General features: G+C 47.4%; 2 protein-coding genes across 2 annotated transcripts in view; one reads left to right on the plus strand and one right to left on the minus strand.

Annotated features, from left to right (window-relative positions):
• The window catches only part of shisa9a (shisa family member 9a), a gene marked incomplete at both ends in the record, with an annotated part of 36,310 nt that extends 18,565 nt beyond the window's left edge, over positions 1–17,745 (minus strand). Inside the window, 2 exons of the mRNA XM_080021603.1 lie at positions 15,992–16,098; positions 17,231–17,745. Coding sequence (XP_079877729.1) covers positions 15,992–16,098; positions 17,231–17,745 — 622 coding nt within the window. The remainder of the gene's footprint in view (positions 1–15,991; positions 16,099–17,230) is intronic.
• Positions 17,746–20,839: 3,094 nt separating this feature from the next.
• Positions 20,840–27,732, plus strand: part of cpped1 (calcineurin-like phosphoesterase domain containing 1) — a 65,755-nt gene continuing 58,862 nt past the window's right edge. Inside the window, exons 1-2 of the mRNA XM_080021655.1 lie at positions 20,840–21,010; positions 27,091–27,300. Of these exons, the coding sequence (XP_079877781.1) occupies positions 20,911–21,010; positions 27,091–27,300 (310 nt within the window). The 5' untranslated portion in view covers positions 20,840–20,910. The remainder of the gene's footprint in view (positions 21,011–27,090; positions 27,301–27,732) is intronic.

Genomic DNA, 27,732 nt, shown 5'->3' on the forward strand with positions numbered 1-27,732 from the left:
TTCCCTTCCCTGTCGCTTCCTTCCCAAATGCTTTACTCCCAGCGTAAGTGATTCTTGCTTTCTTTTCCCACGGGGCGGCCATTTAAAATGGTAAATTAGGGTCTTTCAAATTGAAATCCAACCCGTACAACCTTACACGCTCCCTCCCTGTTCTCTATTTTTCTCTTTATCTCCAGTGCTTCTTCCTTTCCAGCAAATCTGAGTCACCGAAGCGCAAGCTTCTCCCTGCGGTCAGGGCCTTGCGAGCCCCGTCGCTCTGTCAAGTTAAAAGGGTGAAATGCTGGGACTGGCAGGCACACATGGAGGCACAGAGACGGGCGAGGCAGGGTGGTAGGAGATGGCGACGATAATGCCGGCATGTCTCGACTATGTGTGTGTGTGTGTGTGTGTGTGTGTGTGTGTGTGTGCGTGCGTGCGTGCGTGCGTGCGTGCGTGTGTGGATGTGTGTGCGTGCGTGCGTGCGTGTGTGTGTGTGTGTGTGTGTGTGTGGTGGGGGAGGCTGACAACGATGACAAGGCCGTCTGCGGCGCCGACCCAGATTCCAGCGCCGATGGAGAGAGGACATCCGCTCACAGCGGCTGCCTCAGAGAGCGTGTCAGGTATTCGCGTCTGTCATGTTTGTTTTGTTCAGTTTTTGCAATAAAGCATTGAATTATTGAATGTGAACCCTAGTATCCCAGAAGTGTGTTGAACACACTGGCTACACTACTAGTAACTAACAACATGTAACTAGTAATAAGTAAGTAGTTATATGTTACATATACTTAAAGTGGTAATCCATAACATTATTTTGTTGGAAAATTCCCTATTTGATAGTTGATTTATCTGGCCCTCAATGTAGCAATTCAATGTATGTATTTAGGTTTTGCATATACTCCCCAATATGTTGTTTCCACTGTGGTTGGCAGGATCCTTTCCGGCAGGAAGAATGAAGTTTCACAAAAAGATAGGGTTAAGAGTGACCAAGAAAAAAAAAAACTTGAACTAGTAGGCAAACTTTGAAGAAAAGAAAGTGACTTTCCAGCACCAGATGCAATCCTGGTACTCGGCAGCGTAATCCACCCAATACGGACAATCTCATGAATCACCACTTTCAGTAAACTTCTGAAAAAATTGCATTTTTCAGAAAAGATTTCAGGAAATACTTTTTACTTTTGCTGAGTTATGCACTCATGACTGGCGGGCCATTTCTATCCAGTTACTGTCTGTTCTGCTCCTTAATCAAAATACCTCCTCTGAGTCTCATTCCCATTAGATTTGACCTGCAATCTGTGACGGTGTGGCACCCCCAGAGGTGGAGCCTGACATTTAAAGGCTTATTCCACTGCACCTGGTCATCAGAGCGCACAGCCTTACAGGTTCAAGTGCCGGAGTCCGGCTCCAAGGGGCTTTGCTGGGCCTGCCAAGACTCAGGCGAGGCGGTTCCAGCCAGCTGAGCGGCAGCTGCAGCCGTGGCGGGGTGAGAAATGTGAGATAATTACCGCTGAATTTGGACGCGAACCTGGAAGAAAAAATAAAAAAATAATAAAAATGAAAGCTGTTTTGTGGAGAGTACAGTTCGGACGGCAACAGAGTGGTGTAGTCAACGCCAGGCTGCGATTCGGAATCCTTTTAGTTCTCCCAATTTTTGGTACGCCACGCCATGCGCTTCATTGAGATGTCATTTGAGATGGACGCGTTCCGAAGGAAAGTTGTGCAAAGAGCCATCGATCTATCCATGCGTGACCACAAAAATAACCAGATGCCGTTGAATTCATGGAAGGAGATAGCGCCGTCTCTGTCCAAAGATTTGGACTAATTTAATACCTTCGACTTCTTCGTTATATTTACACCGATGTCTGCACAAAATCACGACGATATATTATACAAACCTGCACTGACATACATTTAATACTTTCTCTTTAAAATGTTCTTTTCTAGTTATTCAGATCCTTCCCTCAGGACTTATTTGTAATGTTCACAGAAGTTCTTTCAGTTTCCCCTGCAGGTTTTTTGGACAGCGCCCTCTGTCTTTAAGGAGAATATCGCCACGGCAACGCACAACTACATACAGTATGCTCGTGCTCTCTGGTAGTGCGTGTGCCATGAGCCGCACGGCTCGCTTGCGCCGAATATAACAGAGCCATACGTCTACGCGGAGCCCATACCCGCTCCCTTGTTAAGTGGTTTCTATGCAATCAGGAAAAACACAACCGCTCGATAACGCAGCGCTTCATCATCATCTACAGACATCTCTTTTTTTCCCTCGCAGACTCATAACTCTGTGACCTTTAGAGGTTTTTCCCCAACAACAACAACATGCTCACAACATACTCTTCATCTCTATCTCCCACATTCTCTCTCTCTCTCTCTCTCTCTCTCTCTCTCTCTCCTGCACACGTCCCTTAAAAGCCGCAAGAAATCGCATTGACGACAAAGTGAGTCAACGCGAGGTGCAGAACAGGCTCTCGTCCCGCAAATCGTCTCCATCTGTCTATCCACGAGGTAGATAATCTGCGTCCTCCGCTCCTCTCTGCGCTCAAAACACTGTGGCTTTTTTATTAGAATTTTTTTTTTGCCTTCTGTTGACTCGCTGGTGGCTATCAGATTGCAGCTTTTTTACGCATGAAGGCTTCTGTCTTTTTTTTTTTTTTTTCTGGAAGCAGCCTCTTCCTGTTGGCAGCGAACGGCGTCAAAAGCTATAATTAGATCAAATTGAATGTGATTAGCCGCTATGTTGGAAATATGACAAAGATTCATGCTTTTATAGCAAAACAACATCATTAGATAGAGGAGGTCTAATGCCGGGGCAGCTTAAAAGGCATAGGCGTTTGAAAGGACCCCCCCTCCGCTCTGTCTACTAAAGCTGGGGCCACATAATTTTTTTTTTTTCAATCGTGAACAACAACGAACAGATTGAGCAGGGCACATTTAACGACTGGCATTTGCAGATTTTCAGTCTCTTCCGCGCACGCACATAATAACTGCCGTCTCGGAGCTTTGAGGAGCGCAAATCTGACGACGGAGAAGATTTGCGCTCGATTTTTCCCGTTCACGTTCTCTCTCTCTCTGTTTTCTATCTCTATGGTCTTACAGTTGCAGATGCCGTCGTATTTATTGGATGTCACAATGTCTGTTTCGGACAAAGTTTGATGTATAGGTGCATCGATGTTGATGTTGTTGAATTGTAAATAGTGTTAGTCACGAGTTGTAGTTTTTCATTTTGACGGTTTGTTTAAATGATTCATGCCTCTGTGTTTAATAGCCCTGACAGAGGGTTGTTGGCGACACAGGGCCTACGTTCGGTGATTGATTTACTGTAAGATTGTTTATTGCGTATAATTCATTCACGTTTTTTACAACATAATATTTCCCAAACAATGAGCTTGTACTGTGAGGCAGTGGCACTAACAAAAAGGCAGGTGGCTGAACTGGAGGTGGCAGAGTTGAGGGTGTTGAGATTTTCATTGGGAGTGACAAAGACGGACAGGATTAAGAATGAGTACATTAGAGGGACAGCTCAGGTTGGACAGTTTGGTGAAAAAGTGAGAGAGGCGAGATTGAGATGGTTTGGACACGTGTGTAGGAGAGATGAGAATTACATTGGGAGAAGGATGCTGAGGATGGAGCTGCCAGGCAAGAGGAAAAGAGGAAGGCCAAAGAGAAGGATTATAGATGTGGTGAGGGAGGACATGCAGGCGGTTGGTGTAAGGGAGGAAGATGCGCAGAACAGAAGGTATTGCAGGCAGATGGTCCGCTGTGGCGACCCCTAACGGGGGCAGCCCAAAGAAGAGGAAGAATGAGCTCGTACTGTACGTGTCATCTGCTTTTCTCTTAGTTTTCCCCTCTCTCTCTTTCTCTCTCTCTGAAGGCATCTCGAGTATCCTTACGTCTCCCCGTGTCGCAGGTTTCATCTATGAGTATCAAGTGAGTGCACACAACCCGCACACCTGCAAACACACGTGCGTGCATGCACGACAACCACACACACACACACACACACACACACACACACACACACACACACACACACACACACACACACACACACACACACACACACACACACACACACACACATACACACACACACACACACTCACACATACATGCACAAACCGATGAATTGGCGAATCTGATACCTGTACTGCAGCTCATGAAAGATTAAATGTCAGGGAGAGCAGTGCGGTAATATTATTTTAGGAGGAGTTGAACCACGATTGGCCGATGAGCGAACTCTGTACCCCCCCCCCCCAAACCGTGGGAACCGACCTGTTCATCTGCAATAGAATTTGCTATTGCGACATTCTATTATTGGCGAGCCCGGCTAAATACGGAACCTTACAGACCGGATGGGGAAATCGAGAGCAAGACACACACACAGACACACACACACACACACACACACACACACACATACACACACATGTCTGCATTTCGCCCCCACTGTCTTTGCTTCAAAAAAAAAAAAGAAGAAGAAAATGTTGGTATGTCGTGTGCCTGGCTGAAAGCAAACACCCTGCATGGTGGCAGTGTAGCTGTAGGCTCTTTTGCACCGCTCTTTTGCACCGCGCCTGTGTCTTGGCAACGACGGGTGTCGGGGAACCATCTCTGCAAGACAAAGTCACCGCCTTCTACGTGATGAATAATAATAATAGATATCTATATATCTATAATAACACCATAATAACACTGTAATTATACCTGAATGACACTGTAATAACACTGTAATAGCACTGTGATAACACCTGAATGACACCATAATAACACTGTAATAGCACTGTGATAACACCTGAATGACACCATAATAACCCTGTAATAGCACTGTGATTACACCTGAATGACACCATAATAACACTGTGATAACACCTAAATGACACCATAATAACACTGTACTAACACCTGAATGACACCATAATAACACTGTAATAGCACTGTGATAACAGCTGAATGACACCATGATAATACTGTAACAACCCTGATAACAGCTGAATGACACATGATAATACTGTAATAACACTGATAACAGCTGAATGACACCATGATAATACTGTAATAACACCATAATAGCACTGTAGCAATCTGTTATTAGACTTGCCAATAATGTCGTATTTATATAAATCATATATTCATATTTACATTTGAATCTATGACCATTCTTTACTTGCATCCTAGCCTTCGACATGGCCTCTGGTGTTTTGTTTTTTTCATCTGTATCTGGTGCTTAGAGCACATTTTTTACATTCTGCATATTGTATTTCTTGTTTGTTTTTTTGACTGTAAGGCATTGTTTTGCCAGGTCCACTGTCTATATTTTGTGTTTTTATGCTTTTATTTCTATTTCTTATGTTTTTGCAGAAGCGTAACTCTGTACAAACACACACACACACGCACTCACACACGCACGCACACACGCACACACACACACACACACACACACACACACACACACACACACACACACACACACATGCACACACACACACACACGCACACACAGGAGCATGCAGATGTGTTGACCCACCCCCTTAACATTTAATGACTTCCCAAAATGAACTGAATCTGAACCTTAATTATGAGATCCATAGCTGGTAGCACCTGTCGGGTAATTAATGCCAATCACTGCCTTCTGGGGAGTTAAATGATCCGCCATAAAAAAGGAAAAAAAAAAACGATGGTTAACAAGCGATTCTTTCTTTCTCTCCTTATTTCGCTGTTTTCCCTCGCCCTCTCTGTTTTCCCTCCCTCTCTCCTCCTTTCAATCTCCCCTGCTTATTACCGCCATCAACCTGCGCGCCCTTTGCCTGCTGTTAGCAAAGCACGCTGGCCGGAAAATAAATATAAGCGGCGGATAAACAAACAGGCAGCGGTGGCCAGAGTTCTGTCAAACTAGACTGTTGGACAGACGGCTACATAGACAGACAGTCAGGCGGACGGACGGACGGACGGACGGACGGACGGACGGATGGACTGACGGATGGACTGACGGATTCGCAGACAGACAGGCAGGCGGGCAGACGGCAGACCGACAGACTGACAGAAAGGCAGATAGACAGGCAGTGAGACAGACAGACAGATGGACAGGCAGGCAGACTGACAGACAGACAGGCAGACAGACAGGCAGACAGACAGACAGACAGACAGACAGACAGACAGACAGATGACGGGACAATCAGAAGATCTTGGAGGCAGGTTGTGTCAACAGCGCCCAGCCCCGAGACATTATCAACGGGCAAACATAATCAGAACACATTAAATAATTTAGCACTAATCTAACGGCGGATTGATCGCGGGGCTGGTCGGGGATGTGAGCGAGGCAAGCGGCGACACTGTAGCTGGCAGGATTACAGGAACAGACACGCGTTGCAAAAATGAATCGACATTTTAATCTCCCCTCATCGCGGGAACTGTTGGAAAAAGAATCCGGCGATCCGGGATATAATGTTATTATTATTTATACTTTTTAGACTGTTGTCTTTGTGTGTCTTCAGCTGGTCCTCATACTTGTCTCGCACAAAATGTGTTTACCCCAGCGCCATTGACGCTTAATCCTATTCCCAAACACTGGGAACGCTTGGGCTTGTTTGTTCGAGCGCCGCCGTTCGTACAATAAATATGGAAAATATGTATGACGTTTCAGCACCGGAGCCAACTGTGGCAAACTAGTTCAAACTCACTCACAAAAGGGTGGATGGATCAGATGGATTGAAAAACAACTTGCACTTATTTTCCATCGTGGGTGTGTAGCTATTCTCCTAAAGTGGCTTCTCTATATAATGCAAAATAACAATAATAATAATAATAATAATAACAATAATAATAATAATAATAATAATAATAATAATAAAGAACCGGGCATGATGTGAGACCCATTAAAATTTGGCGAGATGCCGGGAGATAGATGGATGAGTATTCTGAGTCGGAGGGAGGTGGCTGTGCATAAAATGAATCCAATCTGTTGTGCGGGGCAGTGCCTCGGCGGGATGAATTATACGTCATTTACAGCTGTGATCTGAGGGGGGCCTCCGTGTTAGAGAGGAAGAGAAAATAGCGGAAGCATGGGGACCATGTACGAGATAGTCTGTGCGAGATGGCAGGAAGTGTCCCGGGTGCTGATTATAATCAATACAAAACATATGGGCCGGCCTGGGCGACGAGGGAGGAGGCGGAGATTAAATTCAATATGAGGCTGGAATGGACGTGCGGACAGATGGACGGAAGCCAGGAGCTCTGAAATTTGCTCTCATGGACATGCATTTAAGATTGTCATTCACACATGCCAAATAGGGAGATATGGCGTTTGAATTGCGGTGGCTCCAGGCACCCATGTAGCGAAGCCATTGCGTTCTCATTGCGCTATAATATCTACCAGGCCACCGCCAAAAAGTACCCCTAGGCATTACTAATCAATGATGCGTTATCCAGATGGCCCTCGCCTTCCCTCGCCGAAGGAAGCCAAGACCGATGCACCTGCTGCCTCCCCTACGTCAATATTTTTACGCTGGAAACATGGGGGTTCGTAGGTAGGCGTGCGCACGGAAGGTCCATCTCCGCGTCTCGGGATTTTTGAGGCAGCAGAAGAGCCGGGAGATGCCGCCATCTGCGTTGAGAGAAGGTGAGGAGCAAGAGAGTAGGAGCAGGAGGGGGTGAACCCTCCTCGGAGTTCCAGCGACGGTCGTTTTTTTTTTTTTTTTCTGGAGTGGAGAATCTTCTCCTTCATCTCTGGTTTGGCACTCCAAGCTTTGTCCCCCCCTGCACTTCTTCTCCCCATTTTTGCTGTTTTTTATTCCCTGTTCCTCTCTCTCTCTCTTTCTCTCTCTCTTTTACAGTTTCCTGTCAGGCTTCAGACAGCAGAAGAGGGAAAAAAGGGCCCTTTCAACCTTCCCCTCTCCACTTCTATTTCCCAATATTCCTTGGGGGCGGGGGATTGTTCAATTGCCGAGGCTCCGAGAGCTCATCTGAGGGAAACCTCTCCCTCCGGATTTCATTGTGTCTCTCGCGTCTCCCCTCTCCAACTCCCGTTCCCGTTCTGTAAATCAGGGACTCTTTATTTTTCTTCTCGTGTGATTATCGTGCGTACGGGGAAGACGTGCGTTAGCGCAGACAAGCGCGGAAAGGAAGTAAGGCAGGAAGGGAGGCGTCGTCGAAGTGACGGTGCTGTTAAGTAGCTGAATAAGGGCCCTGTGTCGAGCGGCTCCTGGCGCCGCGGGGGGAACCGTCAGGGGGCGTAGACCCAGCTTAATGCCGCTTTCTGGTTTTCCAATAAGCTCAAGGCCTGTGGGGGAATATAGAAAGTCATTAAGCCCTCTGCATGTGCACAAAGCACTGCGCTGCTTAGCACTGTGCTGCACTGCCGGGTCCGACTCGGCTGAACGTCGGCGAAAACGGGGCATTTGCATATGACACTGAACATAGCGGCCGGATGAAAGGGCATGGAAACGCTCCGATTCTGCCGCAAAGGACTTTGTGGTCCAGTGACTCAGGGAGTAGGGAGGGTCGTCCAGTTATCTGAAGATTGAATGTTCGGTTCCCGGCTCTTCCTGGTAGTGTGATGAAGTGTCTTGAGCAAGACACTTAACCACTACTGTAACTCAACATCTCAGAAGTAGACGGCATTGACAGTACCCAGTCTTCTAACGCAGCCCCCATGGTCCAAATTAGGTTTGAGACCCCTTTTCTGGGGTGAGGCAGAGGTTTGCCGTGCTTCCTGAATTGGTTCCGGGCATGAACCTGAACCTCACGTCATTATTTGACACTTTTTGTTATTCTGATGCTGGGATAGATTTCGCTCCAAGTTTTCCTGTGTCCACATTGCAGGTTATATATGGACGTGTTACAGCCGGGTAATGTCTGACCTTGAATTCCCTCAGAAAAACTCCTCCTGAAATAAACCGAAAGCCCCTAAAAAGAAACCCCCGACAACCTGATGATCTCTTGAGTGATCGCCAGTGAGTGATGAGTGAATCCCAACCTTCGGGGCTGACTACGCGGTGCATAGACACAGGTTAAATCACAATGCAAAGTTTGCGGCTTCCCACTGACACGGAAAGATTGCAACGTTGACATTGACACTTCGGCAACTCTCAAGGGGCGGGGGTGGGAGTGTGTTTTTCTGCAGTCAAACAAGTGTAAAAACACAGCCAGCCTGGTAGGTAGCAGGCAGCAGAACTGTTGGAATGAGCGCCCAGCATTGTGACGCACTTCGCCCAGCCACATGTCCCCCTTTCTGCCGGCCAGGAAGCAGCAGGGGAGGGAGTTGGGGGTGGGGGGTGGGTCAGCCTTTGCCCGAGTGTGTGTCACCGTGTGTGTGTGGTGGAGAATGAGGATCGGTGGGCAGGAGTTTGCCAACATGTCCCCTCATCCTCCCCCCGGGGCGGGAGTGCCAAGTGAGCCAGCGCCATACTGACGGCCGTAGGCAGAAACAGGGTGGGTGGGGGGACCTGTGTCATGGGTGGGTGGGCCAGGGCGAGGGTGGGAAAGGGTGGGGGGGGCGCTGTCACAAATGCTACTCTCCCTGTCGATGAGTGTCGATGAGTGGACATGGCTGCTGGCGTGAGTCACCTAGCCAAGCCAAATCTGCTCCCTACCTCCCTCCCCCAGGAAGAGGGGTATCTTTTCATAGTTTATTACTGTAGATTGCGTGTTGAATGTGTTGAAGATGTGTTCGCGCCAAGGATGTTGTTTTGGATGCCAACAAGAAGGAGCGAGGAGACCAGAGTGCCCGGCACCCTAGGAACACGGAAACTGATCCGTTGCCCTTGGCTGGTTCGACCGAAACAGACTGTTCTCTTTGGGAGCCAAGGCTCTCGCCGGCCGCCATGCGCGCCACGTTAAGAGGCCACTTCCCAGCATGCCACAGCAACATTTTGTATAGCCGGGAGGAATCCGAGCGCTAGATGGAGGGGTTTATGGGATACATACATATACAGTATATAAAAACTATATAACGCAACTGTGTGTGAACCGGAAGACTACGGCTGTATTTCACCCATTAGAAACACTGTGAAAGGAAAAACCAGGGTAACAATAGCTTGCGGATTACACAGGATCTTCCCATGGTGCAACTCAGCAGCTACATGTTATGGTGGTGGGGGGGAACCTAAACAGACTTAGACGGGCCATACGAGATTTGACACGCTTGGCTGTATTTCTGACAGACATCTGGGCTGTTATTGTCAGAGAAAGGATCTCAAGGGCCTTGACTGCAGTCGGAACGAGGGGAGTGGCGCTATGCGCTCCTAGGGATCCTGAATATATGGATATATACTTTATATACATATATATATATACATACAGAAGTATATATATAGCAGTGTTCCCTGATATAGTATATATACAGTATATATATATACAGAGTATACTGTATATACAGTATACAGTATATATATATATATTTATTTATTTATTTAGAAGCCAATACTCAGACTCAAAGACACTTATACACACACACAAAACACACACGTAATTACCTGTCATCCGCAAGACATGACATCCTGGGAGTAAATGAACTGATTAATATTCGCGAGGAAGCTGAGCGTGGGGAGGACGTCGGGCTGATTAGAAGTCGCCCCCCGTTCCCACTTATTTATTATGACGGCCGTGGTGACGAGACGGGTTGCGAGTAAGTAGACGCAGGAAGAAAGAAAGAAATAATGAAAGACAGAACGAAGGAGCAGACGCTTCTATCTCGGTCAATCACCTCTCGACTCTCGGCGTTATCCACCCGACGGCCTCCGTGTCGCCCGCAGGGAGATGCGCTTCTACCAAAGGACGCATGGGGAGAAAACGAATAATAATACCTCCCGGGATCCGTCTCTTGCTGTTCCTGGAGTACGTTCTTCGAGGTGGGGGGCAGGGGGGCAATAATGAATCCCAATGAGACGTAGAAAGTCAAGCACTAGCCACCGCTAAAATCCTTATCTCCCGTCTCCCATCTCTCCCTTGCTCCCTCCCTGGCCTGAGGCTGTGTTGACAACTCCCTTGTCGCCCCACACCCTCCACCACCAGCCCCCTCCAGTGCCTCCGCTCGATTCTAGCTATCTAGTGCGGCCCCAGAGCCCTAATAAAGCCAGAGTCTAATGGCATCCCTGGGTTGCTGAAGGGGCTTCGCATTAAGATAATTAGGCAGAGACAGGATGCCGGAATGAGGCCCAGGAGGAGGAGGAGGAGGAGGAGGAGAGGAGGGGGTGTTGCAGGTCTGTCAGAGACGACGACTGTCTCTTCACCTTCTCTCCCGCTGGAGCCCCGGACGAGACTGGAATGGCTCTGACAGGCACCGAACGGCACACCCACCCCCCACTGTACTCTACCTGACTCCTGTCTGACAGTCACCTCCATGAGTCTACTGTGGAGGCGGAAAGGTGGTGGGGGGGGTGAGGAGGAATGGGATAGGGTGATAATTCTCCTGCTCCTGCTCTTCCTGCCTCCCGTTTGAACATCGGGAGAGATGTGGAGAATCAAATGGGTGCTGCGCTCTGTGGCAACGCCCCGGGGTTGACTACCTGAAGTGTTGACAGTTTCCCCCATTTTCTACCCCCCCCCCCGATGCCCCTCTCTCTCTCTCTATCTCTCTCTAATGCAGGGCTCTCCCTCTCTCCCCGTCTGTCTCTCTGGTTCGTGCCGTTCGGTGCCTGTCCTGCGCACTCAGATGTGACACACGGAGGGCTCCGGACATCTCCGCAGACAGGGGGCTCACGCAGTCGCCTGCTTTCTACGCAGGAACGGTTCTCGGGGTGACGCACAGGGGGGCTGCACGGCTGCACAGACACATGTAGGCAGGCGGTGCACTTTGCAGACGGGGCCCTTTCTCGCTGCTCGTGTAATCTCGGAAGCAATTACCTTATTATGATTTTTCCAAACACTGGATGTTTATGGATAAATTGTGAGCGCTCAGGAGATGATTACAGTCTGATCTGAGCGAATGAGTGGAAAATGCTTTTTGCGTGCGTACGGATGTGTGTGTGTCTGACGGGTGCTTTCTAAGTCAACGTAAAACTTGAGCCCGATGCAATATGCGTAATGACACATAAATTATATCTCCACTATGGTGCATAAACCGGGTGCTGGGCGCTAAAAACCTTTTGGTGCCAGAACGGCTGCTGTTTTGGCTAATTTGCAGAGGTGTTCTTGAGCAAGACACCTAACCCCTAAGAGCCTTGCACGGCTGACACTGCCACCGGTGTGTGGATGGGTGAAGGCATGTAACATGTAAAACACTTTGAGTGGTCTTAGTGGCTTGAGGAGCGCTATATAAATGCAGTCCCTTTTACTATTTTGAGGAGTAAATTGTTCTTACATTGATGGAATGAGGATCAATGTATCTGTCCTGGAAAATAACACATGTATGATTAATGTCAAGGGCGTCTATTCTACCTCTTCTTTACTTCCACCCTGTAGGGAACCATCCATTTTCATCAATTATGAAATGGAAATTCATGACATGGCATAATTTGCTTGTTTAATTTGTCCGTTTGTCCGTTATTTGACATCCATCCCGTCGCTTTCTCAGGCGTCGATCAATGAGACCATGGAGTGGATTGGGGAACGGCGCAATAGATATTTCCCTCGAATGAGTTGGAGCTTATGGCGAAACCCTCTCCTTCAAATGTCTAACGAAGGTTTGCCCCTTTCCCTCCGAGTGCTGCACGCGCAGATCCTTTGACAGCTGACATTGGGGCCCGTGTCTCCGTACATTGTAGCCTCCTTCTCAATCCCTTTTTCTCTTTCTATCTCTGTCCTCCACTTTTTCCACCCCCTAATTTTCTCCCTCTCTCTCCGTCTCTCTCTGCCTGGCTAACTGCCCCTTTCTTTGTGTCTTTGAGCTCCCTTTGATGGCAAAGACAGGGAAGAGACGCAGGATTTCCATCCCCTCTCTGAGAAATTCAAACAAAAATCAGTCTTGGGGGGGCGGGCGTTTGAGATGACATGAAAGTCTGCCAGTCGGCCCCTAATGGGGGGTTGGTGAGCCGGTTGGTTCGAAAAGCCGCAGAGGAGTTCAGGCGATAATGTCCATTTTTAATATGCAATGGGATGCCGGGGCCCACGCTAGACACCCATGAGATCTAAATATAACAAGCGTAGATCTCAGGCCTTCTGTATTCCTAATTGACATTACCAGGCTTGGGATCGGCGTTAAAGGCTCCATCAACAAACTAGCAGAGAGGCTGGGAGTGAAGGCTCTCCTGGCTGTTGACAAATGCGTATTGAATAAAGTGCTTGCAGGGAAAGCATATAAATGATGTAGCGCTATGCCGGTTTTCAGTGATTGCTTTACAGACAAATACAACTCTGTGACTGACAGCCACACCGACCCCTGAGGAATTTTCTACTCCTGAATAAGCCGAGAGAGGCCTGCCAGACTAGATTCAACGATGCCAGTAATAGCGCAATTTGGCCATAAGCTATAATCAATATGTGGTTTGCACTAAAAATTGATTATCCAGCACGGCCATGCACAACACCTGGACAATCTCCATATCATGCGGGTGCGTTTGCACGTGTGCAGTGGCCTGTTTTCGCCAAAGCACTTATCTTTACCTTACAATCACCTCCCTTTCCTCTTCCCTCCTAATCGCCACGCTCGTCCCGCTCCTCGGCTCTCCATGAGGAATCATCTTGCCGTTTTTCCATTAGATTTACCTTTTGGCAACCTCTCACTGCGCTTCCAGAATCGTGCCGCCCGTATCTGACAAATCTAAACCGCGCTCCTCTCAACCTGCCCATTCATCCCCCTTTCTGTGATCTGGGGTCCTGTAAACCAATCCTGGTGGCCCCTCGGACCCCGCCGGATTGCCGAGGTTAATAGCGTTCCGCACGATTACCCCATCCAACCCCGGGATTAGGCGGGTTCGAGGAGAGCAGGTTCCGCATCACTGAGAATAAACCACTATTTCACAGTCGTGGCCTCGTGGCCGGTGGGGTGATGAGCCCCCTCGCTTATCTCCTCTCTCTTACAGTCCCTCCGCAGGCGGGTGGCAAAACAACAGACAGTCACTCAAAGCCGCATGGAGGTTGTGGAGATGATGAAGATTTGGGCTTTGTACGTTCCTTGCATAGTCTGTGTGCTACCACTGACTTTCACTAGCAGCTATTGTCAGTATCTTCATCATACAATCTAGGTCAGGGTTTCCCAACCTTTTGTTTGCCACGGCACACGGTTTACAATGAAATAATCCCGCGGCACACAACTATCCCACTACAACAATTATAACACTTACAACTGCGCTTATTATTATTATGGCCTTCACTTTCAGTTACATTTCAGCTTATCGGGATGACCACAGAGCTGCTATTCTGACCGACGAATGAACTGATGAACTAGTACAGCCTCGCAATTGTGATCTTGCAACACAAGAGCTCATTTCCATTTATTCATTTTGCGCGGAATTTGAAACATTTTCAAGGCACACCTGGCGAGCGCTCACGACACACTCGTGGTGGGAAAAAAAAACGCAAAACTTGAGCCTTGAGGGATTAGGAAGTCCTTTTGTTGTTGGACTTAAAAGAGTGAAGAACGGCACTCAGCGGCATCGCAGAGATGGATATTCATCACGTCAGTCAACCTTTCATAGTCACAACCCAGGGCCATTTTTTTTGTGGGGCGGGCCGTCAAACGGAATCGTACAAGACGCCATTCACTCAAGGTACGACGGGAGCAGGAGCGATCTGAGTGGGTGGGGGATGGAGAGGGGGGAAAGTGGAGAGGAGGTAGAATCTTTCCTTGTCCCTCAATGTCTAATACACGATGGATTGCAATGATGCAATTTCGGGGGGGTCATGGAATCTATGACCTGTGTGTGTGTGCGTGTGTGTGTGTGTGTGTGAGTGGGGGGGGTTAGGGGAGGGTCTTCGGTCTACCCTGCGACCAAATAGGGGGAACGGTGTGAGTAAGGTCAATTTGGGGGGGGGTGGGGGGTGGCATCGCACTTACAGCAGTTCTTCAAGTAAAAAAACCCAAAACATTAAAAAAGTATACTGTATATATATATATATATACAGGGTATGTATGAATATGAGGCTTGGCCGTCTACACGTGGGCCGCGGGTTTTTGCGTTTGATCCCCTGCGTTACAAAGAAATGGATGAGTTCACCCCCCGAAAAAGAAAGAGCGGCGGTGTACTGTGGCAGCCCACGGGACCCAACGGAAATAGACAGCAGCAGCATCACATTCAACACCCCTCACCACCACCAGTAACACACGCGTAGCCCCCACCCGTTCTCTCTTATTCTCTCCTTTTTTTTTTTACTCGCGATCTCCTCCTCCTCTCTGCATCTCTCCCTCTCTCTTTGGCTCTCCTTCTATGTTTACCTCTTGTTATCTTCCCAGTGTTTCCTCTTTTATCTCTCTCTCAATCTTTTTCATCTGACTCTTTATTTGGTCTCCACACTCACACACTCATCCCCCCCCCACCCTCTCTCTCTCTCTCTGTCTTTATGTCTCTCTTGACATGTTATGTCATGTGGGCACGGACCGAAATAAAACGGTGAATAACCGATGGATTTGAAAAGCTCATCAGAAATGGAAGCTCCTCTCCTCTCCTCTTCTCTTCTGACGTTATGAAATGGCCGGATATCTGGCCGGCATAAGATCAAAAATAAAGTCCAGCCGAACCGGGATAAACACACCATCGCCTGGCACTGTACTATCTTAAGACGCCCATATTTCTTCTTAAAGACATGAAAGCTTCTCTTTTATCTTTCTCATGAGAACAACCGGCAGCTATAAACTTTGTTTAGATGGCCGAGGGAGGCCTCCGGCGTTCTCTCTCCTTCCCTCGCCCCAATCAAATCAAACATTTTGATTTCACGACGTCGCGTGGCAATTAGCTTAGAATCTTTTGCTGCTTCTCCATTCGATTTACCTTTTGAACAAATGGCTGTTTTTTTTGGTTGGGGGGGTTCTGCTGACATAGTACTCCTGTACACCCACACCCGCCACTTTTTGCATGTCACCCACAGTTCACAACACAAGCATTAATAATGAGCTGCCCAAAGAGTCCCCGGAACAACTCACGGAGGTTAGTGGCCCTTGCAACATAGTGCTGAGAATGCATCCCCAGGGGTTCCTTACCCCGAAACTGCTCACTTGGCCCTCCGCCCTGCAGAACGCTGGCGACGGCCCTGTCCAGAGAGAGAGAGAGCGAGAGAGGGAGAGACGTTGGGATTTGTGTTCACAACATACGTGATTTAATTATTCAGATTGACCACGCTGCTGCACAGCACGTTTTCATTTAAGCTGTGTCTGGCCCAACTGGAAATATTCGGATCCCCCGGTGGATGGGGCGTATTAGTTTAGTTGGTATAGTTTGGCTTCTGGGCTTCTATTATTGCAGCCCTTTCTATTATGTAATATAAATAATTGTAGAGATCATTTCAAACAAACACACTAAGACATATAACTAAAGCTGCAAACCTAAAACTTTTCTTATAAATAATATACTTCCAGTAGCTATAGAAACAGCCATTTTCGCTTTCCTCTTGTACCGCCCCCAAGTGTGTAGCTCATGTAGCGTTATACTACTGTACAACAAATCTGTAGGCAGTCTGGATCAGTGTCAAGCATTTTCATATCAAGGGGCTTCTCAATATAATACGCAATTGGCCAGAGGACCCATTTTATAAGATTATTTCTTTTAATGTTAGATCTAGATTTAGTCCAAAATGTCTGCTTATTAGGGAGATAACGGTGAAACTCTGATCAAAAACAGTCATTATTGCACATTCTCTAATGGTGCTAATGTCTTGTAAATTAAATAATGGTGATTTTTTATTTTTTTTCATCATATCGATCATTTTCGAGGTCCACCTGGAACCCCTTAAAGGACACCCTGGTGGTCCCCGGACCTCACGTTGGGAACCAACGCTTTAGTGAAGACACGTTTAAAAAAACAAAACAAAAAAACAATGTCGTGTTGTGGGTCTCATTGCGCACGTTGTTGTCTCATTGCGCAGATTGTGACGATAATAATATTTTGACGGACTTTATTTGCTTTTGTTGTTGTTGCGTGTGCTTTTTTTTAAATTGCATTGCGTTCCCTGGGTGATGTGTTGAGTTATATCCGTGATTGTTCTGCGGGGAAAAAATCAAGAAGAGGTGAACAAAAGAGAGGGACTTTGCGCGCTCTAGACGAGCTCTACTGCGCACCACCAAGTCTTGTAAACAAGCGCACCGAGCGCAGCTGAGAGAGAGAGAGAGAGAGAGAGAGAGAGAGAGGAGGAGAGAAAGAGGGAATATAGGGTGAGACGCTTATACCTGGACATGTTCTCTCTTTGGGGCCGGTGCGCCTTCTCCAGCCCCAGTTTGGTGAAAATCCCCACAAGAGCCATGATGGCCACTACTCCACAAATGATGTACACGATCAAGTTGGTCTTGTCTTTGGTGCTGTCGTGCATCTTGTTCATCTTCTTAAACGGGGTCTGGCCGGCCTTCATCCACACCGGGGTGTCGTAGTTCTTGCAGGTGCTCTGGTCCAGACGCGAGTGCTTGTAGGAGCAGCAGAACCTGAAGCCACAGGTGCCGCAGCAGTACAGGTAGTTGCCCGTCTTGCAGATGAACGGCGGGTCCCACTGGCCCATCACGTCGAAGTAACCACGGCACTTGTCCTCCGTGTGCGGCGTCTCCTCCGACGCGCTTTCCTCTTCCTGGGAGCCGTTGGAGGTGGCGATCATCACGAATCCCCCGAGCAAGCCGGGCTCCCCGTCCGCCTTGCACACGAGAGCCATAACTTTGACCAACAAGTAACCGAGGAGGACGTATTTCCCCTTCATCGTGCTTTCCCCTCCGCGCGAAATCACGCGGCGACGACCGGACTTGGAGAGAAGACGGGCGCACGGTGCTGCGATTAGGAAAAGTCCAGAAACATACATCCAAGCGACGGCGCACCGCCGTCCGCTCGACAGGGCATCGCGGGACGAATGATCGGACGCGTTATCACCGGAGCTGCATCACCGCGCGTATCCAGTGGCGCGCTCTTTACGCACAGCCGCACCGACGAGGCGAGGCGCGACTGAGCGAATGAAAGAGTCGAGGGTGGGTGAGCCTGGTGCGCAATGAGAGAGAGGGAGGGAGAGGAGGAGGAGGAGAGGAGGAGGAGGAGGATGGGAGTGAAGGAGGGGAAGAGGTGGGAATGAGAGGATGGACAAGGTGAGGAGAACGAGAGTAGGAGGGGGAGATGAGAGAAGGAGGGAGAGGATGAGAGATTATGGAAGAGGAGAGGTGGGGGGTAGAAAAGGGAGAGGAAGAGGGGAGAGAAGCAGGGGAAGATGAGAGAAGGGGGGAAAAGGAGAAGAGGTGGGAATGAGAGGTTGTGGAAGCTGAGGAGAGCGAGAGAAGGAGGTGTGGAGAGAAAGAGGTGGAGGAGACATGGTCGGGGAGAGGATGGAATAAGAGGAGGAGAGAAGGAAAGGAGAGAAGTAGAAGAGGAGATAAGGAGAGGAAACAATGAGGAGGAGAGGATAAGGGGGAGAAGGAGGGATGGAAATGGAGAGGAGGAAGGGGGTGGAGGAGATGAGAGGAGAGAAGGGGGGGTGGGAATTGGAGGTTGGGGAAGCTGAGGAGGGCAAGAGAAGGGGGAGTGGAGAGGAGGATGGGAGGAGAGGTGGTGAGACAAGGATGGGGAGAGGAGTGAATAAGGAGCTGATGCGAGAAGGAGAGATTGGGGAAGAGGAGAGAAGGAAGAGGAGGGTGGAGAAGCAGGAGGAGAGAGACACAGGGGAAGGTGAGGGAAGGAGGAGGGGAGAAAGAGGGGAAGATAAAAGAAGGAGGGGGGAGAAAAGAAAGAGGGGAGAGGTGAGAATCAGAGGTTGGGGAAGCTGAGGAGAGCAAGAGAAGTGGGAGTGGAGAGGAGGATGGGAGGAGAGGTGGCGAGACAAGGATGAGGAGGGGAGTGAACTGGGAGAAGAAGTGAGAATCAGAGGTTGAGGAGAGTGAGAAAAGGAGGAGTGGAGAGAAGGAGTGGCAGATGAGGCGAAGAGAGGAGGCGGGAGAATGAGAGGTTGGGGAAGAGCAGAGGGAAAAGAAGCAAGGGAAGAGGAGAAAGAGGGAGAGAAGAAAGGGAAGATGAGTGGCGGGAAAGAGAGGAAGAGGAGAGATGCACAAGGAGGAGAAAGAAGCAGGTGAATAGGAGAGGAGGAGAAGAGAAAGGGGTGGGTGGGGGGGGGAGGAGGATAGAAGGAAGATGAGAGGAGAGAAAAGCAGACGAGGAGGGGATGAAGAGGAGGGAATGAGAGGCTGGAGCTGTGGGGGAGCTGTTGGGATGTGAATGTGAGGATGAATGTGATTTGTTCTGGTCATCCCCAAAACAGCAAGAAAGGCTTCATCTGTTGCTGTGTGAAATGAGAGAACTGAGAAACCTTAGGCTTATGTTGTTGGCAAACAACAACGACAACAACAACAACAACAACAACAGCAGGAGAATTGGTCAACCATCTAATTGGAGAAATGATTAAGAGATATGAGAGATATAGGTGACAAGAAAAGAAAATATTGTAATATGGAATAGATTTTGCATCAACAGTTTGTTGGACAGTATTCTAACAGAGTGGGCAGCAAGCTAGATCAGCTGCAAACCTTTCAGCACAAATCCATTGATTTTGCAGATGCTTTATCAAACACCATGGAAATGATTTTCCATAATATGCAGCATAAACGTATTATACCCTTGTTTATTTGGAGTTCTATGGCCTCAGCACAACTAACAATCTAGAATCTATAACACAGACTCAATGTCTGTCCTTGTCCATGGGACTGAAAATGTGTCGCCTCTGTCCTAGGCCTGATCCAGCAGCAGGGGCTTGTAGTAAATTCAATGGTGACCATGGTCGCTAACACGGACCACCGGTTACTACCACTGGGGGCGCTCAAACTAGTGGTCCAGACCAGTTAGTGAGTGGTCTGTGGAGTGGTCTTTGTGGTCCAGACCAGTCGCTCAGTGGACCATGGCGTGGTCCTTGTGGTCCGTCTGTGGTCCTAGGTAGATATTGGCATTTCATTAATTCTATTTTGTATCGCAGTTTTTATTATCCTGTGCAAATGCATGATTCAAGTTAATCAAGAATAATTGACTATTGCCATACAGGTGCAACTGCACTTTACACACACACACATACACACACATAGGAACCAATTCCAGGTGCGGATCCATGTCGTGGCCCGGGACAAGACAGGAATGCGTTATGCATGTTTTTTTCAATTGGGGTCCTTTTATTTTTGAGAAGAGACCCATGTGAAACGGGGAAAAACGTGCAAACTCCACCCACAAAGGCACTTAATCCGGAGCTAATCCACCTGAGCGTGGTGTTAATAGCGGCCTAGGCGGGAATCGAACACTGGACCTTCTCGCTGGAAGGTACAGCGCAGCCCCGTGCAGCACAGGTAGGAGGGGGCTCGTATCGCTTGCAGCCACACGGGGGCTTATTACCGCTGGTCAAATGCTGCGTTCAACAGGTCTGTAACTCGGAAAAAAATAACTCCCTTCCTTCTTCCAACTGGAAAAAGTGCAAATACACCGCCGTTAAAGTTCGAATGCCAAGTCAGAGTTTCTGGGCAGATCACTCAGGCCGCAACAGACCTGACCTCGCGGCAACATGGCATGACACACGCCGTGAACGGCGTACGAAGTTAGCTTTTACATCGGGTTTCTTTGGAAAATACATCCAGTTTCGATCAAAACCGCTGTTCAGTTTTAGCTCTCGGTAGATGCCTTGTCAAATTCACAACTTTGTCAAACAAACAAGACAGAGGCAACGAACAGAGGCAACGGAACCCGTTTCGTTCGTTAAGTGGGGACCCGCGGGGCGGAATGACCGATTTCCCATCTCCGGGAAGGCAGCAAAAGTTCCAGCCAAAGACTCTTCAGGAAATGTAGTCGATCGCCGATAAACCTGACGGGCATCAACGGTGACGTCTGAGCCGTAAGCAGCTGACCGTGCTCGATGGACGTCACCTCCGAAAAAATAAGAGAGGCGCGTATGGCTGAGGGGGAGGACACATTTCTCAGGGCGAAACATCGCTCGTTCAGCGGACTTAACGAAGGTATTGAGCTCAGGTTAGCCGACATGCTAATAAGCTAACTGTTTGGTTATTAGCCACGGCAGAAGTTTGTCGGACAGTTTATTTTGCTTTCCTGTTGTCTCCAGTCTGAGCCCTTGATCTCTAGTAAGTTCCTGTAACCGAAAGGAACTAAGAAGCACGTACGGAACTATAACCGTTCGTGGCTCTGCTTCTCCCAACTCCTCAACCCCCTCAACCCCTCTCTTTCTCTTTCAAAGTTTACCTGTAATAACGTTTGACGCGTCTGACTTCAGAGTGAGGCATTGTGCTCTATCTCACAACAACAAGAGAGAGAGCACATTGGGGCTTCATGAGAGCTTTGTCTTCTGTCAGATCCAGCAACAAACAAGTTGCCTGATCATTTTCACTAGGGGCAGGAATAGAATGTGTGTGTGTGTGTGTGTGTGTGTGTGTGTGTGTGTGTGTGTGCTTGTGTGTGTGTGTGTGTGTGTCTCTACTTCTCTGTGTGTGAACGCTCACACTTGTGTGGTTTAGGGACAAAGGCTGTGAGGTTGCCAGTTCATTATTTGCAACAACAAACAGCCCAGTAGGCGCAGAGACAAATGCAAAGAGAACAATTAGGGGGAACAATTAAACATTACCTTAAAGCAGCACTATGTCACTTTTGGGATTTGGTGGCCCTACAGTTTCTGTGTGCTTGGGCGAAGGAAAAGGCATACGACGAGTTGTATGAGAGGTTGGACAGTAAGGAAGGAGAAAGGGACTTGTACCGATTGGCAAGACAAAGGGACCAAGCTGGGAAGGAAGAAAATGAGAGGGAGAGAAGAGTCGTTGATGTGGGGATAGTGGATCAAGAACAGCAAATTAGCAAGGATGAGGTGAGAACAGCATTAAAGAAGATGAAGAGTGGAAAGGCAGTTGGCCCAGATGACATACCTGGGGAAGCATGGAAATGTTAAGGTGAGATGGCAGTGGCGTTCCTAACGAGACTGTTTAACACCATCCTGGAAAGGGAGAGGATGCCAGAGAAGTGGAGAAGAAGTGTACTGGTAGCCATCTTCAAGAATAAGGGAGACGTACAGAGCTGTAGTAACTACAGGGGAATAAAGTTGATCAGCCACAGCATGAAGCTATGGGAAAGGGTAGTGGAGGCTAGGTTAAGAGGAGAGGTGGGATCAGCGAGCAGCAGTATGGTTTCATGCCAGGAAAGAGTACTATAGATGCAATGTTTGCTTTAAGAATGCTGATGTAAAAGTACAGGAAAGGTCAGAGGGCGTTGCAGAGAGAGAAAGCATAAGATAGGGTGCAGAGAGAGAAAGTGAAAGAGGAAGGCCAAAGAGAAGGTTTATGGATGTGGTGAGGGAGGACATGTCGGCAGTTGGTGTAAGGGAGGAAGATGCGCAGAACAGAAGGTATTGGAGGCAGATAATCCGCTGTGGTGACCCCTAACAGGAGCAGCCGAAAGTAAAAGAGGAAGAAGACAGTTTCTGAGTGCTACTCTAACACCACTGCCACCAAAACTTGGCTTGGTGTCCGAATATAATTTATTTTACTGGACAAATTTGAACCTTAACGGTCAGGCTTGATGAAATAGGTGCCATTCTCCATATAAGTCAGTGTACCTGTAGCATCAAAATGATTTTGAAGCTGTCATTTTAAGGTAAAAACTTAAGTTTCTTTAAGTTAGCTTTTTAAATCATTCATAATCTCATTAAATGATCAAATATCAGCTTCTAGAAAGGGGAGTTTGTTGTTGTTTGTCTAGTGGTTAGTATTCATTTCCAGCGCTGGCTGTTTTTCAAGTTAAGTCGAAAATCAAGTAAAATTGCTGCGGCTTGATCTTATTGAAGACTGCAATAGTTAGTCGGGCCCCTAAGGTTTTTAAATTAGGCAAATTCTGGTAAAAATAATAATGATAATAGAAGGCTATGATATCCATCCAAAGTTGAAAATGCTCTCCCCTTCTAGATGACAATTACCCAGAGAGGATCGTTGTTAAGCTCCTTCCTCATCTGGCTCCCCGGAGAAGGATCAGTTTTCTTGCCCCCCCCCCTTCCATTCTTTGCTCAAGTTTCTCTGGAGGACAGAATTATCATAAACTCATTTGGGAGAGTGTTACATGGAGCACATATTAAACACAGAGGACGCCAATCATCTTGGGACCCCCGCTGACTCTTAGTGGGGATGGGGTACAACGGATGTAGTGGTGCAGGCTTATGATACTCTGACGTAAACAAAACAAGTGGATGTTAATGGCTACTCTTCGAAGCGGCCGAGAAGCTCGACCGCCCATTTGAGAGCAACACAAGTTTCCATAGAAAGTCCATTGTTTCTTGAAATGAACATTTCAATGTGATAAGGCCCTCTTCCAGTATGTAACATCAGTCCACAACATAAGCACACACTGATCAGAGTTTCCGTTATCCAGTAATTACCGGTTTTTGACTGGGAAATTCTTGTTCAAGTCCAAAATATTTAAATAATGAAATAATTCCCTCTAAGCGCAATTAAAAATTTGTGCTGGGTGATATAATGATAATTATCACAATATTTTTTTCCTCTGTCAAATAAAATAGACCCGATCATTTAGATTAAAAAAAATAAAAAATAAAATAAAATCTGCAGATCTGTAAATTTCCGCATTTGGCAAGTTGCAACGGAAAGCCAATCAGTTTGGACAATCTAAAGCTTACCTGTTACCTCTAACCAATCACGTTAATCGACATAGAAATAAGCCCCGCCCCCTCTGTCGTGGACAGGTTGCGCTTGTAAACACACAAGGAGCAGCGACAGATTGGGGCGTCCAGAACTCGGAGGAGAAGCAGAAAGACAGTTGAATGTGACAACAATGAAACATACATCCATAGTTGGCTGTTTTTTGGGATATTTAAGTTCTGACCTCAAGCAGATGGTAAAACCCCCACACCCAGTCCCAAGGAGCATTACTCAGTCCCAGGGAGCACGAGGAGACCCCACACCCCAGTGGCGCCTACAGCAACCAACCGCCAGGTGCAGGCACAACACGCAGCCGCAGGCACAGAACCCAGGACACGGGCGCCAGGCACGGACCGCAGGCCTGGATCCCGGCCCCATGGCGACAGACCGACACCCCGCCCCAACCGCCTGCCCCGCGGGCGAGCCGGCAGATTTCCCATGCCCACCCACACCCCACGCAAGGGGGAGGCCCGCCCCACCGCAGCCGACCAGACACCCCACCTGGCATGAGTGCCAAGTGCCCATACACGTAGCAGCGTGTGCTCAGCGCGGGGCATGTGGATGTTACCCCACCCCCTCTGCCGATGCCAGCAGGCCGCCAGATATACAGGCCCTCCACCACCCCTAGCACCAGGGGCGCCCGCCGCAGAGAAGCCACGCAGCAGAAGCAGAAGCCCGCAGCCACCCCCCACACCCCAACCCACACCCACAATAGCAAGCAGCACCCCCAGGGGCCCCGGAAGGCACCCGGCGGCGCTCTCCGCAGCCCCGCCAGGTAGCAGCACACCTTAAGCCATTTAGTTTTTAACAGATTAGTAAAATGTTGATTAAAGCAGCTGCATTTGTTACTTATAGATCACAAATGGAAATTATTTGATTTCAAATCGTAATGTGCATAATATTTATTTATTAATTTTTAAAAGGGTGTTAACTGACGGGACTTATTTATTTTGAATATTCAATAAAAAATATTATAAATCAACATGCATTCATGATTTCATTCTTTATATAGCCTACCTATCATTTGTTTTTAAGGTCAATAAATACAGATAATATTTGACCGGAATCGCTCCCATTTGTCCAGTACATTGAAATCTTCCAGGACACGTTGACCGACACCAATTTTTTCTAACTGAAACTCTGACACTGACAAGTATCCATTTGTCAATAATTATGTGACCACCAATGCTCTGGCTCTAGAGCTCTAAGTCCCCCCCACAGGAGCACTGCGCTCCAAAGTCTAAAACGTTAGGGCGCCATTTTTAGTACTGCACAGGCCATTAAGGCAACACTATGTAACTTTTTAACACTAAAATAACAGCTTCAAAATAATTTTGATGGTGCACTGACTTGTAATATGGAGACTGCCGATCCCTGCGCTCGCTCTCTCTCTCTCACGCAACTGTAACCTTGGTGTACATTATATTTGCGTTTGTAACATGGACTGTTATTGAAACGTGACCGATAAGGTTCATATTTGTCTGGTAAAATAAATTATTTTCGGACACTGGACCAAGTTATACGACACTGGTGTGGCAGTGCAATTTCACTCAAAAACTATAGGGGCGCCAAGCACCAAAAGTTATGTGGGTAATTAGCCTACTGTCTGTATTGACCACTTACTGATCAACAAGCAATGGCTGTTTTCACTTCATATTTTACCAAGGGTTGTTGGTTATATGTTAGGTAGGTAGGTGGGTAGGTAGGTTCTAGGCAGTTTGGTCAATATAAAGTGCATAGGAAAGCAGACTATAAATAGCTTATTTCGGCCTGAATATTTCCAATAGGCAATCGTTTGTAAACCTCTGCTTGCCAGCAGCCTTGGCTATGAAAGCAAATGATTCTGTCCAGGTATCATTGAATTCTTGGTTTTCCTCTGAAACTTTTATTCTATTGGAAACCATTTGTGTAGTCTAGCCTTGCTCAGGTCCACTTCTTGCAGTGAAAGGTAGCAAGCTAGCTAATGGAAAAAATACACAAAGCTGCTGGTCACTTGAGGGAGCTGTACTGACATACTGACTGAGCCAACGGTAACTGTCTGTTTCAAGTGCAAACAGTGCAGTAGCCTAGCAACCCAGATGCACTTTTTGTCTGTCTGTTGGAATAGTGACTAGCCATTTTCAGAAATGAATAGTAATAAATTGTAACAGTCCCGGCACTCACCGATTGAGAGAGAGAGAGAGAGAGACACACACACACACACACACACACACACACACACACACACACACACACACACACACACACACACACACACACACACACACACACACACACACAGACACAGGCGGACTCATCACAGGCACACCCACACACCACCAGCACCTACTTTGAACACACCCCCAAACACCCTCCTGATTATATGCCTCTCCTTTTCTCCCTATTTACTGCCATAGCTATCGCCGGAAGGTGCCCCGTGCTGAGTTGATTTTCCAATTTTCCTGGACTTCATTAATAATGTGTTGTTGATACATTGTTCTATGTACATGTTGGTATTTGTTTCTATGTTTATTTGTTGTTTCTATGTTTGTTGGTCTCACCCGTGGGGATTTTCCCCCTCTGAGAGTAGTAATGATGATTAGTTCTTTATAGACCAAAACATGATGAGATCGTTCTCTGAAGAAGGGGATTGCTGGCAGTTCTGAATAACAAAAAATGCTGTGCTCATCCCACAGGTCGTCCACAGGACAGAGTTATTGCAGCAGTTCTTGATGATTAAAGAATGAATAAAGAGTTGAGAAGTTGAACTCCACTTGCAGACTAACTCCTAGATGCTGAGGAGACTAGACTAGTCCTAGATGCAATGGCATACAAATATTGTGTTGTATGCCAAGCATGCTGACAACACAGGTTAAAAAAAAAAGTAATGACTTGTAACAACGGAAAGGTGACTAGCACATTTCTGAAAAGGTACAACTATGTAATTATTTGTCACTGGTAAAACTGAGATAGTTATTAGTTTGGAATAGCTACTTGTATCTAATAAATTAAATGATGAATAGTGAAATGATGCCATCTGGAAAAGCTGACAGTGTGTAGATAATACGGGTCAATGTTTTTCCTCATGTTCACAATTGTGAACTTCACACATAATTAGAAAATAACCTGAGAGAAATTGGATGATGTAACATTAATGGGTTCTCTCATTTGGAGAGAATTAACTTCCAATCGATCGCAATGCACACCGAGTGTGATGGAGTGGTAAAGTTAAAGTGGATTTATGGGTTATTCAGTTTGTCTTTTGGGCTGAACGGGTCCTGGTAAAGACGAAAGCCGAGCAGTCCTCGGGTTTCTGTTAGAACCAAGAAGAGCAGGTAGAACCTTACTGAAAACACAAAAGAAAAATGCTGAGTCTCTGCTTGTCTCCCCGGACCCTTTTCCCCAAGACGCGGAATGCGAATGGAGGGGACCATTCTTCTTCATCCAGACAGCGGACCCCCAGCTGGGGCTGATGAAGGACTGGACGGAGGGAGGAGGAGGGGATGAGTGGTCAGAGGAGGTCCAGCTCACTGAACAGGCTGTGGAGGCTGTCAACCGTCTCAGCCCCAGGCCAAGGTTCATGGTGCTGTGCGGAGATCTGGTCCACGCCATGCCAGGTGCGAAACACGCCATTTGAATCCCTGTACGTCGTCCCTCACAATCCCTTCTCCTGAAAAATGATAAATAAATAAGTCGGCACTATCAAGACAGAATGTTATCGGACAAGCAGATAACAAAAATAAACTACTTTTTAGCCAAATATTATTAGCATGGGAACCTGTGTGTGTGTGTGTGTGTGTGTGTGTGTGTGTGTGTGTGTGTGTGTGTGTGTGTGTGTGTGTGTGTGTGTGTGTATATAAATATTTGTGTATGTGTATATATATAGGTGTGTGTGTATATACAGCTGCATTTTTATAGCTACATGCATTACTAAAATTCTTATATATAATAACAGACACAAAATAATTAAGTTAAATAAGTTTTATTGCAGTCTTTGTACATCACAATACCAACATAGCAACATTATTTTGTTTTACCGTCGTACCTCC

Source organism: Zeus faber (genome assembly GCF_960531495.2).
Source record: "Zeus faber genome assembly, chromosome: 20".
Taxonomy (NCBI): Eukaryota; Metazoa; Chordata; class Actinopteri; order Zeiformes; family Zeidae; genus Zeus; species Zeus faber.